The sequence below is a fragment of the Ailuropoda melanoleuca genome, chromosome 6 (assembly GCF_002007445.2).
Source record: "Ailuropoda melanoleuca isolate Jingjing chromosome 6, ASM200744v2, whole genome shotgun sequence".
Classification (NCBI taxonomy): Eukaryota; Metazoa; Chordata; class Mammalia; order Carnivora; family Ursidae; genus Ailuropoda; species Ailuropoda melanoleuca.
Window position 1 is genome coordinate 102,707,412 of NC_048223.1, and position 23,103 is coordinate 102,730,514.

General features: G+C 36.7%; 1 protein-coding gene across 5 annotated transcripts in view; it reads left to right on the forward strand.

Moving 5' to 3' along the window:
• Positions 1-23,103, forward strand: part of BTRC (beta-transducin repeat containing E3 ubiquitin protein ligase) — a 166,067-nt gene that overhangs the window by 54,879 nt on the left and 88,085 nt on the right. For 3 of the 5 annotated variants that reach the window (XM_019809176.2, XM_002913868.4, XM_011235981.3), the window contains exon 2: positions 1,467-1,574. The exons of the other annotated variants lie outside the window; for them this stretch is intronic. In XM_019809176.2, the coding sequence (XP_019664735.1) occupies positions 1,467-1,574 (108 nt within the window). The remainder of the gene's footprint in view (positions 1-1,466; positions 1,575-23,103) is intronic. 5 annotated transcript variants of the gene reach the window in all.

Genomic DNA, 23,103 nt, shown 5'->3' on the forward strand with positions numbered 1-23,103 from the left:
AGCAGGATCTAGACCAGATCAATTTTTTTGGAGTCCTTTGTAGCACTATTCTTTTTTTTTTTTTTTTAAAGATTTTATTTATTTATGTGACAGAGAGACAGCCAGCGAGAGAGGGAGCACAGCAGGGGAGTGGGAGAGGAAGAAGCAGGCTCCCAGCCGAGGAGCCCGATGAGGGACTTGATCCCTGAACGCCGGGATCACGCCGCCCGGGGTCACGCCCTGAGCCGAAGGCAGACCCAGGCGCCCCTGTAGCACTATTCTTATCTCAGTTCTAGAGATGTGACCAATGAATACCATATTTTGTTTCCTAATATTAATTCCTGTAACTAGAATATTTTAAGAATAAAAAAAGTCCCATGATGATATTTAATATTTTAAGACTTAAAATTTAAAGTTTAATATTATATGTATTGACTGCTATATTTTAAAATATGTATTGCTGTTTTTATATGTGCTATGATCAGGTATTTCGTTTTTTTTAATACTATTAGATTTTTGATGGACCAAACCTCAGCCTGGGATACATTTAGAGAAACTTGAAGAATGTAAAAATTCTTCTAAAAGATACAGTGTTTTATAAGACTATAGGAGCAATAACACTAATACTGTTTAATTAGTGTTACTAGAAATCATCATTTCTACCCTTTTTTCCTACTGAATACATTATATGTGTATTTATACTCACACATACCTTTTTATTTAGAAGATTTTAATACCAGCAACTTTTTTGGGTTCTCTTTTTCTCTTTCTCTTTTTCTGTCCTTGTCTCTCTTTCTTTGTTGTTGTTTTCCCTTCTGTTTGGGTTGTCCCCCCCCCACCCCACCCCCCAATCCATCTGGAAAGATGGAAGAGGCAGCTGCTATGGTTACTGTGCATTTTGGTTAATGAATAGCAGACTAACAAGATACATAAAACATATGCAAACTGTGCAGAGTTTGGCTGGCTGTTGTCAAAGCTGTGGGGGTATAATACTTCCTCTTTTCCTTCTCCCCACCTTCTAAAAAAAACAACTTTCCTGTTGTATTTCGTTTTCTGATTTACCATTCCTAATAATGAAATTACTGTGAAGTGTTCTTTTTCTGTTTAGTCTGTAAAGTATTTCACCCTGTGGTGAATTTATGGGAGATGAGTTGAGGCGCACGGAGGAAAAGAATTGATTAGTTGGATTAAGAAGTAGATTTCCTTTAGACTCATACATAAAAGAACAGAGACAAAATTTTTTACTAAATATTTGGGTTTTTTGACCTATAGCCTCCTTTCTTTTCCCTTGACTTTTGGCCACTAGTGCCCCTTTCAAGGTTCTCTCTGGGGTTAGAAATAGTAAGTAGTATGTTTCTTGAATATGTTTCTATCATAAAGGCCAGCTGCAACTTGGAATATTGCATTCAGCCAAGCCTTGAAAATTCCTGTAATCTGTGCCATCCTGTCTCATACTGTCCCATCTCATAGTTGTCCTCTCTCTGCAGTGCTCTATGCCCAGGTCTCTGTGGCTGGGCTGCTCCAGCCTGGCGGACAGCATGCCTTCGCTGCGATGCCTGTATAACCCAGGGACTGGCGCACTCACAGCTTTCCAGGTACTTTCTCTGTCTCTGTGGGTTATTTGCGGGCATTAGTGTGCGTGTCTAATTCATTAGTGTGTCCTCCTTCTTTCCTATGCTTTACTTATGTTCACGTTCTCTCCTTCATATTGCCTGTATTTCACATCACTCAGTACTCTTTTAATGATTCATTTTTAATGTAGACCCAGACTGATTCACTCTTAAGACATTTTTATTACTGTGATTGGTTTGCAGAATTGACATAGCACAACTTGAGTGTTGGTTTTCATATCTAGTACAAGTATGATAGTGAATTTTAAAGTAATTTCAACAAATAGCATTTATTATGTAACGTTTGCTCTGGGCCTAGATAAAGCCAATTAATATAATTAATCAATTAATTACAACCAGTTGCCTGAACACCTTCTTGTGTTTTTCTTATGATTATTAAAAATAAAAAGTGCTCTAATTTAGAGTGTCTCCTGGTTACTGTACTCCTCTATATATTTTGGGGTAAGATCTGCATTTATTTATCTCTTAATTAACAGGTCTAGTCCAGGTGGAAGGTCCTTTTAAGACCTTGAGTACAATATTCAGCTTGAAACAGTCCAGCTGGTCTTGCATGAACTGACAGATTCTTGTTCCCTTTAGCCTTTCTTAGAGGCTATTAGGACAATTCTAGGTTGTGAGAGAAGTCTATAGAGAGAATGGAACATTTGTAGAGAAAAATAGAAGAAAGAGCTTGATGCCCATAGCCTACAGATTAAGATACTATATATGGTGATTTTCTTGGCAGAAATGTTATCTGTCCACCTCAGGTATTTGCAGTTTGTGTTAAGCATTTGATAGTAATACACAAGTTAGCTTTTTGTTTGTTTTTAACCTATGTAGTTCATATTCTGTTTAGAGAATTTCAAATGCAAGCTGTAAGCAAGCATCAGAATGCTTATGACTATAGTCTTAGTTAAAACAGAGGAAGTTAAGTATTCTACATTCCTGAACTGTGCTAACAATTGCTGGTCCTTAATGATACTGCATTAGTGGTGATAATGCTAGATATTTCTATTTGTCCTTTGTAAGACATAATATTAAACTTCCTTTGCTTGTCTTAGGAGATATAATATATGAAAGTGTGTAGGCTCTAACATTAGTTAAATCAGGGCTTACGTACTGTCTTTGTCACTAGTATGATCCTGAGCAAGTCATTTCACTCTCATCCTTATGTTCCTCATCCGTACATGGGGACTACAATAAAGGCATGCAGTAAAATGGCTGCTGTTATCATCTTCGTCGTCATTAATATTATTGCTGTTGTTGTTAAAGAATATTGCTATCTTGACAGTATCAATTTATTTCAAATATTTAAATTTTGGCTACATGTCATATTGATAAAGTTTCTGCTCTCAAGGAACTTATGGACTAACCTTTGGGTTTTTCATCTTTTTGGGTTGTAATAAGTTGAGTCAAACTGCAAAGTCTAAGAGAACAGTCACTGCAAAACTGCCCTCGTTTCAGATGCAAATTGCAAGTGTAGGAACCCCCATGACCACATTCATGTTTGATAATTCAGTAGAAAGGATTCACAGAACTCCTGAAAGCTATTATACTTACAGTTTATTACAGGGTGAGAACGCAGGTTAAAATTATCTAAAAAAACAAAGAGACATATGGGCAGATTCTCGAGGGGACCAAATATAGAACTTCCTGTCATCATCTCCCCATGGATTCATGATCTGGCCACAGTATATGACAATACACACAGGGTATTGCCAGCTACGGAAGTTTACCCAAGTCTTTGGTGTCTAGAGTTTTTGGGGGGCCCAATTACAAACTGCCTGCATGGCTGACTGTTAGTATCTAGCCCCTTCTGTAGGTCACACTAATGCTTTCAGTCTCCATTTCCTCTCAGGATTGGAACTGATAAAGTATGGCTCAAAGCCTCCACTATAAATCACATTTGTCCAGTGGCCAAAATCCTCAGACAAAGAAAGACCCTCCTCTTAGGTAAGAAGTTCCAGAGGCCTAGATACCACCTCCCAGTAGCCAAGGCAGAGGCCAGACCTGTCTTTGGGTAAGGTTAGTTCTTCACTACACAGAGGTCTGGACTCCTTTGAGAATTTGAAGGGAACTATTGATCTTAGAAAAATGCATATGACACTTAGGCAAAAGTTTATTTAATAGTTATATGTATAATTATTATATTTCTATTAAATTACATAATCCCCAGAGTCTGAACTCCCAAAGTGAAAAATCCTATGAGAGAAATGTGCAGGGAGCCATAAGAATATATAAATGAGGAACCTGATGTAATCCAAGGGTGAGGGTAAGGAAGATCAGGTGATAAATGTTTGAGTTAAGGTCTTGAGGATGAGTAGGAATTAACTAGGCAAAAGGGAGGAGGGGGAAATGTTTCAGGCCTAAGGAAGAGGCAATGCAAAGACTCTGGGGACAGGTGGAGCTTGGTACATTTAAGGACTCTACTGAAAAAAGACTATTATTTTAGAGAAGGAGGAGAATGGAGCTAGGAAAGACTGGGAAGCTTGATCAGGCAGGATTTGTGGGCCATCTTAGCCTTGATGCTAAGAAGAGCAGTAAGCTGTTGACCTGATCAGATTTGCATTTATTTTTTATTATTATTTGTAGAGATTTATGTATTTATTTGAGAGAGAGAGAGCATGCGCATGAGTGGGGGTGGGAGGGGCAGAGGGAGAGGGAGAGGCAGACTTCCCCATGATGCGGAGCTCCATCCCAGGACGCGGACATCTGACGTGAGCAGAAGGTAGACTCTTAACCAACTGAGCCACCCAGCCACCCCCATATTTGCAGTTAGATGTATTACTTCTAGCTATTCTAAGGATAATTTCAGTAATTGAAGACAGAGATAGTGGCAGTTTGGTTTTGGTCTTGGTACTCCTTTGCATTCTTAAAAATTACTGAGGACACCAAAGTGCTTTTATTTATGTGGGTTATATCTACTGACATTTACTATTGGAAATTAGAACTGAGGAAAATTTTAAGTATTTATTTATTACTTCATTTAAAGTGACTGTAATAAACCCATGCTGGGGCATCTGGGTGGTTCAGTTGGTTAAGTGCCTGCCTTCTGCACAGGTGGTGATCCCAGGGTCTTGGGATCAAATCCCGCATCAGACTCCTTGCTCTACGGGGAGCCTGCTTTTGTCTCTGCCTATGCCTTTCTCTTTCTCTCTGTGTCTCTCGTGAATAAATGAATAAAATCTTTTAAAAAGCCCCATTACATGCTAATACAAATAAAATATTTTATGAAAAATAACCTTTATAAAAAAATTAATTAAGACTGGCATTGTATTACATTTTTTACAAATCTCTTTAATGTCTGGTTTAATAAAGGACAGCTGGATTCTCATTTCAGTTTCTGCATTCAATCTGTTGTGATGTGGTATTTTGAATAGATGAAGAATATCCAACCACACAGATATATAGTTTAAAAAGAGAGAGATACTTTAATACCCTTTTCAGTTAGTTGTAATTTCTTAAAGATCAGTTGCAGTATAGAATCTGAAACTATATCAGTAAATTTTTTGTGCTCTGTTACATTAAAATGCATTGGTCTCAATCTTTTCAACAGATCATGTTGGAAGAATTGGACATCTATGTGCAAAATAGTGAACCTCAACTGTTACATAGCACCATATATAAAAATTAACTCAGATTGGATGATAGGCCTACACATGAGCTAAAATTACAAAGCTAATAGGAAAAAATGAGGGAGAAAAAGATCGTTGTGACTTTGGGTTTGGCAGACCACAGTGAGATACTAGTACATTACTACCATGTGCTTCTTCTCACCCTGGGATGTAGGAATTAGGAATTTGGTAGACCCTAGGTAGTTAATATATCCTAGCTTAATATGAGAAAAGTGCTAGAAAATTCCTTGAAAGCAGAAGTAATCTCTTATATTTATCAGTTGACCTACACAGTGTTCTGTAGAGTGCTTTTTAGTATTTGGGGCCCAGTAAATACTGATGATTTGAACTATATTAGATCAGTGGTAAAGATAATCATATGCAATTAAAAATTGTACAAGTTAAAATTATCTGACCTGGACACCAAGATACCAAAAAAATTCAAATTTTCATTTCATTTGGTCTAAAGCAATCTTAAATTTCAGGTCAGTAGGAAAGAATTCTGAAATTTCGCTGTCACTGTCGGGACTTTCTCTGTTTGGTCTTAATAAAAAAATCAGCCAATATCTATTTGAAAAAATATTTTTGAGTCTCCTTATAAGTTACTAGTTCTCAGATATATTTGGAGGAAAGTTGATTTAGAGATTTTGGAAAAATCAGGAATAAATCAGGAATAAATTGTGTATGGGCCTTGAAGTATATTGCAGGAGTGAAATTGTGTTGCATAGGCAGAAAAGAGGTACTTAAGAAACATTTTAGAAAAGCAGACCAAAGGCTATTTTATAGTGTTGTGGTTATGAGCGTGGGGCCTGATGCCAGACTGCTTGAGATTTGAGCCTGGCTCTGTCTGGGTATGACCTTGGACAAGTACTTGACCTCTCTCTACCTCAGTTTTTTTTTTTTTTTTTAAGATTTTATTTATTTATTTGACAGAGAAGAGACAGCCAGCGAGAGAGGGAACACAGGCAGGGGGAGTGGGAGAGGAAGAAGCAGGCTTCCCAGTGGAGAAGGGAGCCCAATGTAGGGCTCGATCCCAGCACCCTGGGATCACGCCCTGAGCCGAAGGCAGATGCTTAACGACTGAGCTACCCAGGCGCCCCTCTACCTCAGTTTGTTTATCAGTAAAATGGGGATGATAATAGTAACTAGCTCATTGAGTTGTTAAACGAGTTAAGTTTAGAACAGTGTCTGGCGGGTGAATGGGTTTTATATTAGCAGAAAAATGCACAGAGGATAGATTTGGAGGCTTTTAGCAAATACTGCTTTTCACCTTGGTATAAAACAATATGCTATTAAATAAATTCTTATTTTTTTCATTCCTCGTGACCCAATTTTGTATCATAGGGAAGCCTACTTATGGTTCAGGTATTGATGAGAAAATTTTGCTTTTCTCAATATTACTGTGGGTAGGAATGTTTATTTTTCTCATCATTTTGTCTTATGTAGCAAAAATGGAAGAAATGGGCTTATACTCTGGTTTTATTCTATTAATTCAATAATTTGTTCCGTCAGGTACAGTGTGCATAGGTGCTCAATATTACGGGCTGACTAAATTTACAGATACAGGACTTAAATCTATTCTTTCCTGTTCCCACTACTAGAATTAACAACAACCTTAGTACATTTACATCTTTCTAGTTTGGCTGTTATTTTATTTACCTATTTAGATTTTTGTTAATGTAAAATTTACACACATAGAAATACACAGATCTAAAGTGTACTCTTAGATGAGTTTGACAAATCTATACATTTACATAACCTCATTCTCAAGATACAGAACATTTTCATGATCTGAGAAAGTTCCTTTTTACCCTCTTCCAATTAGTACTCATCCCCACTATGCAATGACTGTTCTGATTTGCCACCAAAGATTAGTTTTTGCCTATTCTTCAACTTCATACAGATAAAATTCATATAGCATACATTCTTTTGTCTTTTTTGTTTTGATCTATATTTTTTTAGATTTGTCCGTTTAGTTATGTTTATCAGTAATTTATTTTTATTGCTGAATATGTTCTGTTGTATTACTGTGCTGCAATTTGTTTATCCGTCTATTAATAGACATTTGGCTTGCTTCCATTTTTTTGACTACTGTGAATAAAGCTACTATATACAGTTTGTATACGTCTTTTTGTGGACATCTGTTTTTATTTGTCTTGGTAAATGCCTAAGAATGGAATTGCTGGGTCATAAAGTATATTTTTAACTTTAAAAGAGACAGTCAAATGGAAATAGTCAAGTGTCCATCGACTGATGAATGGATAAAGAAGATGTGGTGTGTGTGTGTGTATATATATATAATGGAATATTACTCAACCATAAAAAAGAATAAAATCTTACCATTTGCAGCAACATGGATGGAGCAAGAGAATATTATGCTAAGCAAAATAAGTCAGAGAAAGGCAAATACATAAGATTTCACTCATGTGGAATTTAAGAAACAGAACACGAGCAAAGGCAAAAAGAGAGAGTGGCAAGCCAAGAAACAGACTTTAACTTTAGAGAACAAACTGGTTACCATAGGGGAGTTGGGGGGTGGTGGGTGAAATAGGTGATGGGGATTAAAGGGGACACTTGCTGTGATGATCACTGGGTGTTGTATGGAAGTGTTGAATCACTATATTGTACACCTGAAACTAATATTACGCTGTATGTTAACTAACTGGAATTAAAATAAAAACTTAAAGAAAAGAGACAGTCAAGTAGTTCTTCAAAGTGGTTATCCCAGAAGCAATACTCATTTTAGTAATATTGCCAAATGTGGTAATAGTTTCATGGTATTTTTTTTTTCCTTGAAATTATTGCATTCCTTTAGTAAGTTTGAAGTACCTTCACAGTCAAAGTTCTATGACAATAGAAAAAGAAGAGCCTTGGAATCATTATTGAATCTGTTGGGTTCTCATCAGTAACTCAGATGGAAATGGCAACATTGGGATGGTTTGATTATTAAGATTTCACACCATACGTTTTAAGCTAGTGACAGAAAAGATGCTGAGAATATTGTTTAAATAGATTCTATGAGGACATAGTTAATTTGAACATATTTTCATTTTCATCATTCCATTGGTTTGTCCTGGAAAATATATGGGTGATTAAGAGGATTTCTTTTGATTAACAGTGGATGTATTTTGTGGAATCATTTGTTCATCCCCAGCAAGTGGTGATCTTATTGTCTATGATATTAAATGAGAATGAGCAGTAGAGAGGAGTGCTTGAAAATAGCTGAGTAATTAAGATTCTTTATTTTCTTTAGACATTGAAAGAAAAGAAATTCTAACAGTAAGGCTATAACTAGATTTATATGACCTTAGAATATTTTAGGTGTCAAGTATAGCTATAGTATTTTAGGGAAATCTTGAGCTAAATGAACCCTGTAATATTTTAATATTACCAAGGGTCCCTTGTCAAAGGTTGAAATTGCTGGAGGTTGACTTTAGGAGAGAAGAGTGTATTTTATTGTTTAAAAATATTTAGAGGTCTACTAAATCTTACCATCTGCTAAGTGGAACGTTAAAATGGAACAATACTAGGAAAATTAAGGATTATTCAGAATGTACGTATGTATGGAAGTCTTCATTTTACATTCGAAGTTTTAGGGCAATATGGCTTATCATACTGACTATAAACATTCAAATCTTATCAGAAAACAATATCATTAAAGAAATTTTCCCATGACAAAAATGTTTACCAAGCCTAGGTGATGCGTGCCCCCCCATTGTATATGAATAATCTCTGTACAGCATAATTTCTGTATAATAAAAAAATTCAGTTCTTTTTTTGTGCATATGTTAGCATTTGATCTAAGTTTATCCCAGGTATACAGCCTTTACATTAGTTCACATATAGGGGCAAATAAAATATGTTTTTATTATTTATTTATTATTTTTTAAAAAGATTTTATTTATTTGTCAGAAAGAGTGAGAGCACAAGCAGGGGGAGTGGCAGGGAGAGGGAGAAGCAGGCTCCCTGCAGGGAGCCGGATGCGGGACTCGATCCCAGGACCTGAGATCATGACCTGAGCCAAAGGCAGACGCTTCAGCAACTGAGCCACCCAGGCATCCCCCAAAAAATGTTTTTATTTTGTGTGTGTGGGGGGGGGGACACAGATTTTCCCCTGCTTCTAAAACTAATTTATTTGGTTATTATTACTATTTGGTAAATATATAAACAAGAAAGTATCACACATAATCCTTGCACTTTAAGATAATCATCATGTTAAGTTTCCTTTAATCTGGAATGACATCCATTTATGCATGCATGTACACACACAGGCATGTCTGGGCAAATGTAGTATAGTTTTAAAATACTTTCTATTCATGGGGCGCCTGGGTGGCTCAGTTGCTAAGCGTCTGCCTTCAGCTCAGGTCACGATCCTGGGGTCTTGGGATTGAGCCCCGCATCGGGCTCCCTGCTCAGCGGGAAGCCTGCTTCTTCCTCTCCTACTCCCCCTGCTTGTGTTCCCTCTCGCCGGCTGTCTCTCTCTCTGTCAAATAAATACATAAAATCTTAAAAAAAAAAAATAAAGTACTTTCTATTCCATTTAAGTATAAAATGATATGCAAATTAAAATTTTAGTATTGTAGAAAATATGCAAAGAAGAAATATTTTAAGTGTCCTCCTGGATATTATCACTTTATTGAAACTAATAATTTTGAATTTTAACTATGTCCTGTTCTTGTCCAAATTCTACATTCATCACTCAGTTTCGTTGATTTCTGTCACTCTTTATCGCCTGGCAGTTGCTTACATGTTTGAAAATTGAACATAGTTTGAACTTGGTTTACCATTCATGTAATGAATTCTTAGCCATTTCAGATTTACAGTTCTCCAAAGGTGCTGTGTTCTTATGTGTCTGTGTCTTTGCAAATTCTGTTCTCCCTACCTGGAGAACCCTACAAAAAACACCTATCCTCTCTAGCCCCTACCTCCCACACTTATCTACCTGGCTACTTATTAATCTCCATGATTCAACTCAAGTAGTTTTACCTCTAGAATAAAGGTCCTTGCTGATCTTTTCACCCTCCCCCTTAACGTCATCAGAGCATCTGTACCCTGGGCATGCAATAGATACCTCTGTCATAGCACTGATATGCAATTTCAGTTGTTCCCTCACTAGACTTGAGTTTCTTGAGAGTAGGACGATGTTTTGTTCATTTTATATTTCCACTGTCAAGTACGGTGTTTGATACAAAGTATGTACTTTATGAATTTTTGCTAAACAAATGAATGGACTTAAATAATTTGAAGAAAACTATTGACATATATAGAGTGGGAGGAGAGAAAGCATCAGATTGCTGATGATACCTATATATACACACAACTGGTGTGTATTCAGAAAGAAGTCATGATAATTAAACATTTCAAAGATCACAATGCATTTACATGGAAAAAATGAAAACATGCCGAATCTGATTTATGGGCAGTCCTCAAATTTTATGTATTTGGCTTTCATACAGCTCACACTATGATGATCCCCTCTGAATTAAATTTTGTGTGCTGAATTTGGACTCTTGTTGATGAACAAATGCACATTTCAAGCTATTAAATAGTGGCACTGCCAGCCAGTTAACAGTTCAGTTTCAATGATGACATCTTTATCTTCACAGCAGTGTGTGTTTGTGCAATTATTTGACTATTTTATTGCATTTTGCCCTTATTCTATGAAAGAACAGACACTGGGAAAATTAAAATGATGATAGTAGTGATAAACAACGGTCTAGAGAAAAGATGGAATTCATTAAGCATACTGAAAGTGACCCTTTAGGCTTGATTAGGCACAAAATTAGAGTACATGTGCAAAATTTTGGAAATATATTGTTGAAGGTAATTTTTTTTTAAGATTTTATTTGTTTGAGAGAGATAGAGATAGCAACAGAGATAGATAGTGAGAGAGAGCAGGAGCAGGAAGGAGAGGGAGAAGCAGGCTCCCCACTGAGCAGGGATCACAGGACTCTGGGATCATGACCTGAGCTGAAGGCAAACGCTTAACCGACTGAGCCACCCAGGTGCCCCTGACGATCATTTCTTAAAAAGAAAGTGTAATTATAGATTTAAAAAAGCATTTTAGCTAACATTGGAATTTATTGTTCTGCTTCTACCCTTCCAACGGTTGTTATACAAATTTCACTAAGAAAAGGAGAGATGAACTGAATTTTCTGCATTTTACCTTATCCTGGAAGTAGTTTTTCTTAGAGGAATCATTAGGACCGATTTATCTTTCAAGATACCCACTTGGGTTATTTAAATACACTAATTATTTCAAGTTTTGTAATAATAGATTCCTCCATTGCTGAGTATTTTGACATGCCCATGATGCTGGTAAAGTTCATTTACAGGCTAATGTGCATCATCATCTCAGACAATCAGATTTCCTTAAAAATTTTTTTCCTACTCATTCTTTTTTATAAATTTTTATTTTATTTATTTTTTATTTTTTATTTATTTGAGAGGGAGAGCATGAGCAGGGGAGAGGGGCAGTGGGAGAAGCAGACTCCCTGACCTGATGCGGGGCTCCATCTCAGGTTGTTCTGAAAAGTTAAACTCTTCACTCTGTGAAGAGGGCTTAGCTTTCGTTTATGTTCAGTAATGTTGGATTTTTCCCTAATTGCTTTAAATTCAACATGACCCCTAATGGCCAGAGGGAGAGTACCAGGGCCCCAAGGGGCCTGGGGTTGCCCCAGGGTAGGAAGCGCAGACTGGAAGAATGGAATTGGTGAAAACTTTAAGGGTGATGGGAGCCTCTGTGGATGCACTGTCCTTACCAGAGTAATTCTCGCTGTGGGCAGGTAAGACTAACCTGTATCTTCTGAGGTACTTATTACTTTTTTTGTATTCCAAGATTACCTTCTTGTTACTCCCATCTTGTGCTGAGTAGAGGCCAGGGTATCATAGGAGTTCTTTCGTGCTATTCAGGAGTCATTGTTGGTTGTTTTGTGACTGCCACAGCCATTTGTACCTTCTTTCACTAGTGTTCTGCTTTATGTGGTAGGTAGTGTTTTATTGTCTTGCTGTCCTTCCTTGTGTTAGTTTCTAGACTTGGTATTTTATGTGGACTGTCAAGATGTGCAGTCTTCGTAGATACGCAGCATTTAGGAAACTTCTTTGTCATTTTTCATAAAGAGAGAAACCCAGGTTATTTATGACAGTCTCATTGGGGGAAAAAAATTCACTTGTTTAGCTGCATAGGCCTCTAAGAATTGTAATACTTTACTGTTGGGAGGTGATACCCATGAGTTTTGTTTTTCCTGAGAGTGATGTTGAGTAGCTTTGAGCTTTTCTGTATTCTCTGGCCCAGTCCTCTGGAGACCAAGTCTGTTATATTTTGAAATAGTTATTTGGGTCTAAGATGTAGTACATCATTATGAAACGGCATGTTGCAGTGTACCTTCCCCTGCTGGGTTATATGTCATCTGCCTTTTAAAGTTCTCAGGTGTACCATTCAAATCCTCAAGACCTTTGTTGCAAACCTACTATCTGTGTCTTGTTATGAATTAAACTGGAATTCTGTGCCCTGTAAAATTGATATTAAGAAAGAGTATATGCATTTTCGTATATGATCCTTTAGCAAAAAGTTCAGATCTTAGCCTAATATGGTCTGATTTTTTTTGAGTTGGAGGTCATAAACAGAAGGGAAAGAGAGTAGAGGGTGAGTATTCATTTTGTGTTTGCATGTTTCGGGGACACACACACACAAATATATATAGCGCACTACTTCTGACTAGTAAATACAAAGCTTTTGTATAGCATGTAAAGTTTTATATTTGAAAGAAAGCACATGATTATTTTCACTAAAATATAGTTGCTGTTGTTCATTGCAGTTTCTACCCTTTGCATGAGCCATGTTTTTAGGTGAGTGCCCGTTTCTTCACTGGTATTAAAACATAAGGGAAATTTCTAGTCTGATATTTGTGTATTTCCCCCAGATTTTCAAATTGGCAGGCCATTAATTTTTTTAAGCATTTCAGTTGCAGTGTAGTGCAGTCCTTTGGGGGGAATTGGTAAAATGAGGATAAAATGGGTACAGGATTCCAACAGCTTGAAAATAACGCAGTATTTGACCAGAATCTCTTTTGTGTTCCCTCCTCCGGTTCTATTCCAGTGGTCCTGGAAATGTGCCTATGGACTATTTACAGTGAGATTATAAAACCGAATCATGATTTTGGTGAATAGAAGCCAGAGCATGTGGCTCCAGCACCCCAGCTGGCAGTAAGCTCTCCCTAGGTTTATGAATGTAGTTAGATGGCCCCCAACTGTTTACAAGACAGCAGAGGTGAGGTCTTTGATTGACAAGTCAGAAATGCATTATATCATTCTCTCTGCCAGTCTCTGGTTCATGCTGTTAAAAATGTCAGCCTCCAAGTTTGAATGGCAGCCTGAGGGCCTTAGAAGCTTTTTGTTTTCTGAGATGGAAACACAAATTGGATGTGTGCCTGAGCGCTTCATCCTGGGCTGTAATTTCATCTTTTAGCTAAGAACCACAAGGTACACGAGCAAAGCACCCTGTAAACAATAATACTGTGGAAAAAAAAAATAAACAAGGTCGTGTTTCTGGTACGTTGATCCGATGGTGTCCTGACCTCTATCACGTTGAACATCTCCACTCTGATTGCTGTTCCCTTTGGCATTACAATGAGAGAAAGAGAGACTGACATAGGAGGAAAAGATTTAAAGTTGCAGTGTCGTTGCACATTCCTTGTATTGGCTATGAAATATTGAACTGTCAGAATGTGACACTTAGTTTTTTAAGCAACCTTTCTTGTTTGAGGTGTTTGCAGTTCATTCCTTTCTTCCCCATTTGTCTGCTCTCATTGATAGGGTTGGAGGTAGTTGCCTTAAATGCATGAGAAGGGACAATGTTAAAGAGAAGTGGTGCTGATGGAGCCAAATAAATTTAACACTGAACATAAGTGCAGGCTGTGAGGCATGGGCAAAAGGAGACTGAAGTTGGGTTAGTTCGTTAATCGGGGCTTTATAGGAACACTCTATCGTAAGGAAGAATCAGTTTAGGTCTCTGCTCTGCTTCTGTGGAGGGTGGCGGTTGGGAAAGCCGTGGTGGGTAGAGAGAAGAGATGGATTAACACTGTGTTAAACTGATAGCCTACTATATAGATAGCCTCCTATATAACAGTATTGTCATTCACATCAAAATTAACCTAGCTATGTTATTTATTGCTCTAATTATCCAGTGTCTTTGGGAAGTGGCTCATTATGAAAGACTTAAAATTTTAGCAAGAAAAAGAACTTTTTAAAATGTGCAAAATTCATATTTATAGTAAGGTTGATGAATAGGTCATATGAAGGGACCAATGTGTTTGTATTAGTACAACTTAATGGCGTATGAATAGAAAATCTTTGTTGAAAAAGCCAAACCGTAGATTCTTGGTAAACATTTTCTAGTAGTAGAATGTGTTTTCTGTTGCTCTTTGTTTTCAGTTGCAATATATGTTAAAACAACAAATATTTTATATTTTTAAGATTTTCCTTCCTAAGAAAACGCCACTATCGATAGATGTGTGCTATTATCTTAATTCCTTTTGGGGGCATAGGCCTTATCAGTAAAGTTTTAAGTGAGAGTGACCTTTTGTAATTCTTCTGGAGAGTGAAAAAGTAGAAGTTTGTGTTGAAAGTACTTGAATTAACAGTATTGATGGTTGTTGCTGTTTTAACACTATTGATGTTTTTAAAGGACAGCTGTTTAGCTTTCTCTCTTTGCAAATGTGAGAGGCAGGAAAGCTATTCTCTATCACAAATACAAAGTGAAATGCACTGAAAAAATGGTGGTAATCATTTTTGACATTTTTAAAATTCCCTCCTTTGAGGTCATGCCGGAAAGAGAAGAGATAATTTTTGTAAAATAATGCCCTGCTCCCTTGTACCCAGAATTATGTCCTCACTTAACAAAACACAGTACAAGACCAAAGGGAGGAATATTGAGAATTAGTTACTGTTGTTTTAAGTATTGCTCTCTATTTTTAAAGCATAAATATTGATGTAGATTTGCATTTAAGGTATGAGAACCCATTGTCTTGACTCAGTTGGGGCGGGGGAGCTCAAAAATCATTGTCTGATTTCTTGAGGATGAATAAAAACAAACCATTCTTTTCAGTCTTGGAAGAATAAGAGGTGTGTAAGTGCTTATCAAAGAAATAAGGTTATAAATATGTACATTTATGAAGTCAACTTAATCTTAACATAGAGAAACTATACAAAATTTCTTCTTCTCTTGGTGTATTATTAATGCATCAGTTACTGTGAAAATGCCTGAGCCCACGGGCTTTTATACAGCCACACCTCCATAATAATGATTAGCTTTATTACCTAAAGTCCAGGCTTACCTTAAGAGCAAAAATCAGTGTATTCATAGAACCTTAGAATTTCAGCATTGGGAGGGATATAGAAAGCTGTTTGGTTGCAGATAGGAATCCTTTATGAAATGTTTGGCAGGGGGTCATATAATCTCTGCTTGATCACTGCCCAGCCTCACTTGTTGAGGCATCTTGTTTTCTTTTTCACTGTTGATTCTATAAGAAAGTGTTCTCTCAAGAAGGAGCCAAACTTTTTGTTCATTTAGTGATTAGAATTCTGCCTTTCAGAGTAATAATAGAGTAATTGTTCTCATGTTTATATATTTATATGTTTGAGGATAGCTATCATGTTGCTTTGTTTTCTGTTCTGAGGGTGAATATTCCTGGTTCTTCAAAGAATATTTCTTTGGAAAATATCAGTATTCATTCCTGCCATTTTTATAACCTCTTATTTTGGTGGAGGGTGTTATCATTCTCGTTGTCCTTCCTTGTGAGTGCATTCCACCTTGACAGTGTCCTCATTACAATGTGGCATGCATAACTAGAGGCAGTCTGCAAAAGTGTGTAGTAGTGTAGTGTACAGGGAAACATCTTGTTTTGAGCATAATTTGGATTATGTAACTTAATTACCGCAGCCTAAAACTGAAATCCTTCTAGGTGTAGGGGATAGAAAACTCTCTAGGAACTTAGCTTGGGTTTGTTTCCTCACCTTTTCTTTGAAGCCAGAAAAGCATATGTAAGCACTTTGAAAAATGACATAATGTGGTGGCATATCTGGTACAGGTATTTTAAACGTAGCTCCAGTTCCTGAAGATGGCGAACATCTGCTTAGAGGTATTGTAGAGCTCCACAATGCACTAATTGAATTACTCTTTTCTGGAGTTGCCGACTGCACTAATTGAATTAGAATCTGTGTGCGTGCGTGCGTGTGTGTGTGTGTGTGTGTGTGTGTGTGTGTGTGTGTATAACTGAAATAATTCCAGCCTTACCGGGAGAGACTGTGGGAGATATGACTGATGGCGTGTACTGTGCTGCTATCTAATGGCAGCCTATGGAACTACTGCGTGGTCTCCAGGGAAGAGAGAATGCAGTGTTCTGATCCGCTGTGACCTCAGTCTAACCCCGTGCAGTTTAGTTCAAAAGGTCTCAGGATGTATTTTTGTAATTCTAAATCTAAGAAGAAAGGTGATTAATTTCTCCATTAAAAATTAAGATAGGTTTTATTAGACACAAAATTTTTAAAGAAGTATTAAGTTGTAAATATTCAACTGAATTTTAAAATTTCTAACCCCTAATAAATGGGTGAAAACAAATCCAAATGTACTGAGTTAATGGATCATGTTCTTTCTTATTTTGCCTTTCATATGACACAAATGTAAAAAAGAATTACTTTTTTGTAATGTCTTAGCATCACAGAAAGGAAGAATGTTATAGTGTTTGGGTTCTTAAATGAAATTTCTTTGTGGTTGTTAAAATACTGAGATCAGTCAGTTTAAGAGTATTAACAAATTTTGCTGTACATGAGTATGCTTTGTAAAATTTTTGAAATTGTTATAGGAAAAAGATTTTAATTATAGCAGCATCAGCGCCAAGTTCTACAAATCTCTGTTGCTCTAGTTAGTCATTTAAAATTTAAGTTTACCACAAATTTGGGCAAGTTTGAAATTCTCAGAAGTGAAGTAGGTAATTCTCTTCCTTTTCTAAAAAAAGAATCCGTTAGTTACAATTTAATGCTTTTTGTAAAACATCATGAAAGTACAGTTTTGTACAACGTTAATAGCAAACACACTGAGGAGAACTCAGCATGAATTGTTGTTTTGATTCAGTTTAAGCATTCTAACTTGTAAAATAGCCCTTCACAGAAAAATACGTATGTGTAATCACTTGATTTATAGAATGTGTATGCGTGCATGTGATACCACTTCATGAATAGAGAAGTGCTGTCAGTTACCTTTCTGAGCATTTAAAATTATCTTTTAATTTTATTGTATGAAAGAAGCATATAAAGTATTACAAAAGTTTTAATCTCTTCTGTATAATCTTTATTATTAAAATAAAGTGTAAGTTTGAAATAATCTAGTATTTTGTAGGCAAGTTTGTTTTTTATTGTAAGATTGAGCTACTTAGATTTTTTTTTTAAATAAATGGCTCTGATGAAAATGACTGAAATATCCGATATGCACTTTATATAGGCTTTAAGGACATTTTTACTGTTTTAGAAAATGCATTTTTACAGCATATAGATCTAAAGCTTTATAAACAACATTGCCATTCACAACTAACCACAATTCCATTTAATTCATAGGTAGAGTACCTTCTGTGTGCCAGGGACTGTACAAAGTATTGGGCATAAATTAAGAGTCAGACCCTGTCCTCAAGGAGCTTATAGTTATGTATTAGACATTTACTGAGAACCTATGTACCAGGCACTCTGTGTATAATTTGGGGAGACTAGTGTGAATCACCATTTGTTTAATGTATTTTTCCCATTCGTTGAGCTAGAGGTCTGGCTTACTAGCAGTCTTAAGGAAGCAGTACGCCGATGTTCATAACTCATCTCAGCAAAAAGATTGATGCGTATATTTCAGACTAGTCTGTCTCTTAAATGGCTTTCCCTTTCCTTTAGAGACCTTCTAAGGGGGCAGTATTGTTTTTGATAGTTTCAGGTGTAGCTTAAAAAGGGATGGGTAACATTTGTTACAGTGCCTCCTGCTGGTAGATAATAGATTCTCAATCCTTGTCTCCAGAATTGGTAGTGCCTGCTTGTGGTTTGGTAGTTAGTTCAGGGCTTCTTCCAAGGCTGTAAATGGGAAAGAGTCCATTTCATACAAGGTATAAAATGCTTCTTTAAACAGTCTATTTCTAGCACCTAAATTGTCCTGGGACCAGCCCTTGATATAAAAATTCATAGAAACCTGTTTTTCACAGAGTGTGGTAACTCCTTGCCATAGTGCTGTAGTGTTAAAATTCACATTGGCCAGGTTGTTCTGTAAATTAAACACTGACAGCTACCCTCAGGGGAACAGCCAATGTATTTATGATGATGTGCTGATTACACAAAATACACTGCAAGCAGAAAACAGCTGCAGAGAACAAACCTCTTAAAAAGAATACAATTACAAATAGCACCCTCAGTATTTCTAGTGGTGAGTGTAGAATACAGCATGCTAATGCAGGTTTCTTACTTAGTTTGCCTGAAAACAAAAAATCCGAAGGAGATAAGTTAGATTATGGTTGATTGTACATGTGGTGCCGACATAGCAGTAAACAAATTTTGTTTCTGAAGAGCATAGGTACAAGTGTTGTACAAATATCAGGTGCATAGTAGTCTCTTCCCCCAACCCTCCTTTTTGCTAGTAGGTTTTATTACTGCTTTTCTCATATACAGTAGGGCATGGCCTTGTGATAAGGATTCTGGACATTTGAAGGATATTACATACACAATGGGTTGGACAGGGGAGTCTCTAAATTGTGTTTTTAAAAATCCAGTAGAAACTTGGTATGCTGGGGTTTAGTTATCAACATTTTGTTTGAAGATACAGCTCTGTCTTTTCATTGTTATTAGTGGCTTTGAAGATATTTACCTTTGGAATTAATAAAAGGAGTCATGTCTTTGTATCTATGGTAAGGTCTTTCTGATTTCTCAGATTTTCTTTTTTAAAAAGCAGTGTTTGGGGACACTGGAATAGTTGGGTGATTGCATATTTTTAGGAGAATCAACTTTCAGGTATGTGTGTTCCTGGTCACATGCAGACAGGTAAGAAGATGAGAAAAAATGTTAATTATCCTTGTTTGAGATTGTGTTACAGTTTAGGGTTAGTATTTATCAAATATTTCAGCTGCTGAGCATGGTAGCTTCTGTTTAAATCAGTAGAAAATATGTTGATCTTCCAAGACATAAATTTACTCAAGCCAACTCTGAAGTACAGCAAGGGGGACATAGTGATTGGAAACAGTTCACTTCACCCACCTGAAACTAAGAATCAACTTTTCAGTGTATGGATCACTGGTATGTAATAATCGACTATTATTGGTCTGTCTGTTGGTCTCTTTTTAAATCAGTTTGGAATCTCCTGGAGTTATTTTCTTGCTCTGCTGACATCAATCCCATGTGGCAGAGGAGTTGTATATAACCGGTTTGGTTTAATCAATAGAATAATTGATAAACCAGATAAGATTTAAACTGATTATAGCCCCAACAGAATTCTCCAGAGGCCTTGGACTCTCTTAATTTTGACATGTGTGTTGTGTACCCTGAGGATGAAGTGCAGTTTGAATTATCTGTTTTTATTTGCTTAATGACGGGGAGGGTGTTAAAGTCAAATGTTTAATTAACCCAGCAATGGGCTGCGTTGTCACTTACACACAGCTGATTGAGATATCTCATGGAGAATACTGAATAGGAATGATAATGTGGCACTGGGACGGAAGATTGCTTTTTCAATCCATTTGCTGGGTCACTGCTTTGAATGTCTTATTGGATGAAAGGCATTCAGCCTGGAGAAAAAATTCAGCATTTAAGTACATTTTGTTCTCTTCTCCCCCTCTAACCCCCTCCCTGCCCAGGAGTTAACTAAAACAGATATGTTCTAGGTTTAATAAGCCATTCATGTACTAGTAAGAGATCAGGGTAGTCAGTAGCCTGAAGCTACATAATTTCCTGTGGAAACGGAAAAATCCTACTAGCCTCCAAGGTATTCTAAATGTGAGCTCTTTTGTCCCTCACATGCCTTGTTCCTTGCCATTATTGTGTAGTTGTCTTTGGTTACTTGTCTCTTGCCTCTTTCTGTTGCGTTTGCTTGATATGCAGCTACTCTAAGTCCACAGGCAGACCTTTTTCCCTACAGAAGCATATACTGTTGTTCATTTTTACCGTTTCATGCTGTTGACTTTTATTTGGTTGTATTTCTGATCAAATATTATAGTGAGATTGTTGAACTATTTAGAAAGATGAAAATGTGAAGCGTAGAGATTCTTGTTTTTTTGCTCCTTCTGTTATAGAAACAGTCGGTTCCTGGTATATTTCATTTTGTAGAGAGGCAGTTTGCTTTCTGTATGGACTAAAAAACTAGGCCAGGAAAGATTCTAATAGCCCACACCATAAAAAATGCAGTCCAGGCAATTGGAGTTTTAATGACTTGCTGCCCTGACTAGCCTTATAATCAAATGTAAAATTCTTTGGGAGGCGTATTGAGCAAAACTTTAAAAAAATTTTATCATGACTTTCCTTCTGTGTGGTTCTTACGTTTCTTCCTTCTATCCCCTAAAGATCTAAACCAGGAATTTACTAATTTTTTTTCTTTGCTTTAGTCATTTGTATTCCAGAGAGCACAATAGGGAGAAGGATACAAGATTGATTTTTTTTTTTTATGTGTGTCCTCTTGAAAGCATAGTGTGGGGCATGACTACTTGGAAGTGAGGGGGGGGTGGATTTACAAAGCAATAGAAGCATGCAGCTAGTTTTCAGGCGCAGGTTGGACTTCTGCAGGTCAAGGCAGACCAGACGAGTAGCTTATCTTGAGGGACGCAAGTAATAGACCAAATATAGAGCAGCTATTTCAGGAATCATGTAGGTCATTTAATTATCCATTATGATTGAGTGGCTAATGCTCTTTTGGCAATTACATGACCTCTGTTATTCTTGAAACCTTTCCAGGCCCTAGTGGGTCGAATGACCCACCAGTCAGTGCTTGCAGACTTCATTCCACTCAGAAGGAAAAGATGCTGGGAACTACTGGCATTTAGAAATGGCTATGCTTTCTTTACCGACCACTACCCAGAATATCTTTTGTACAGCAGTCAGTGATAGGCAACTGGTTTTAAGTCAACTATTCCTTCATTGTCTTCATTGGAAGAGCAAGAGGTACATTGGTTTCCATACGAAGGAATTGTGGCAAAACAAACTTTATTTTTTTAATTTTTTTTTAAAAGATTTTTAATTTATTTATGCGACAGAGATAGAGACAGCCAGCGAGAGAGGGAACACAAGCAGGGGAAGTGGGAGAGGAAGAAGCAGGCTCATAGTAGAGGAGCCTGACGTGGGGCTCGATCCCATAACGCCAGGATCACGCCCTGAGCCGAAGGCAGACGCTTAACCGCTGTGCCACCCAGGCGCCCCTGAAACAAACTTTAATACCAAAGTTGGCTATTACGGTATTCACAGGTTCTGTGCTGCAAGAGCAAATACTATGGTATTAAAACTAATGTTTGATCTCTGTCAAACCAGTCATCCGTTACAAAACTCTGAAGTTAGTAAAGCAATTTTTTTCATTGATAATGCAACAACAAGCTATTGATGGTACTAATAACAGATTTTTAAAAATCATTGATTGTAATTAATTTTAATTAATTAAATTAGCCAATTTAAATTTGCTAATCATTATAATAATTTTTATGATTTTAGCATGATTTTTTAAATAAAAAGGTCACTTTAAAATTGTGCTGATCCAAGATTGAATAATTCTGGAACACATTTGGATTAATGTTTCTCACTTGTTTTTTCTTTAGTCAACAAAGCATATTTCCAAAGAAAACTTTACTTCTGCTAAATGATAGTGAAACTTACTTTTTTATTATTTTTTAAAGATTTTATTTATTTATTTGACAGAGATAGAGACAGCCAGCGAGAGAGGGAACACAAGCAGGGGGAGTGGGAGAGGAAGAAGCAGGCTCACAGCAGAGGAGCCTGACGTGGGGCTCGAATCCCACAACGCTGGGATCACGCCCTGAGCCGAAGGCAGACGCTTAACCGCTGTGCCACCCAGGCGCCCCCTGAAACTTACTTTTTAAGTTTATAGTGACTTATAGTCACTTACAGTGACTTTTCAAGTAATTCTGAGAAAAGGAAATATAGATTTCTTGTGATTCTTTAGATTAAGAAGAGTTATAGTATGGAAAGGAATGACATAAATTATTTGTAGGATTTTTCAGGAATGCATAAACAAAATTCTGTATACTTAGCAAAATGGAAGATTTAACATATGTAACCATTCTCTAGCATTCTAATAATTTAAAACCATAGGCTTAAGAGAAATAATTTTGTTAGAATAACACACAAACATATCCTTTAAGTAGAAACCATTTACGTTGTTATAGAAAACAAATCTTCTATTGGAGAAAAAGAAAACTATTTTTAAATTTGTTATACATCAAAGAGCATTGTTAAAGCAACTACAAAAACCTACAAGGTTGTTTATTCCTGGGGCAGTAAAATTAGCCATCTTTCCAAGTGAATTTTTTAAACTACTCCTGGTAGAACTCCCAAGTTAATCTGTTTTGGTTTTATTTTCATTTTGTTGTTGGTAATATTAACAAATGAAAAATTGAAGACGTGAATTGGTATTTATGACCTTTGACCCTCCAGAAATAGAAGCCCCCTCACTTAAATTTTAAATCCTTCAGTCCGGTACTACCTTGGTATCTGGCTACACAGAGGCTATGAGAATGCATTCAGTGTAAATTATATTAGCTGTTTTCTGTTGAAAAACATATTTTCTGTTATTGTAGTTTTTTAAGCTTCTGTAATGGAGATGAGCAGAAAATGGGAAAGCCAAATTTACAGTAAAAGCAAAAGTTACAGCTTAAACTAAAGTATCC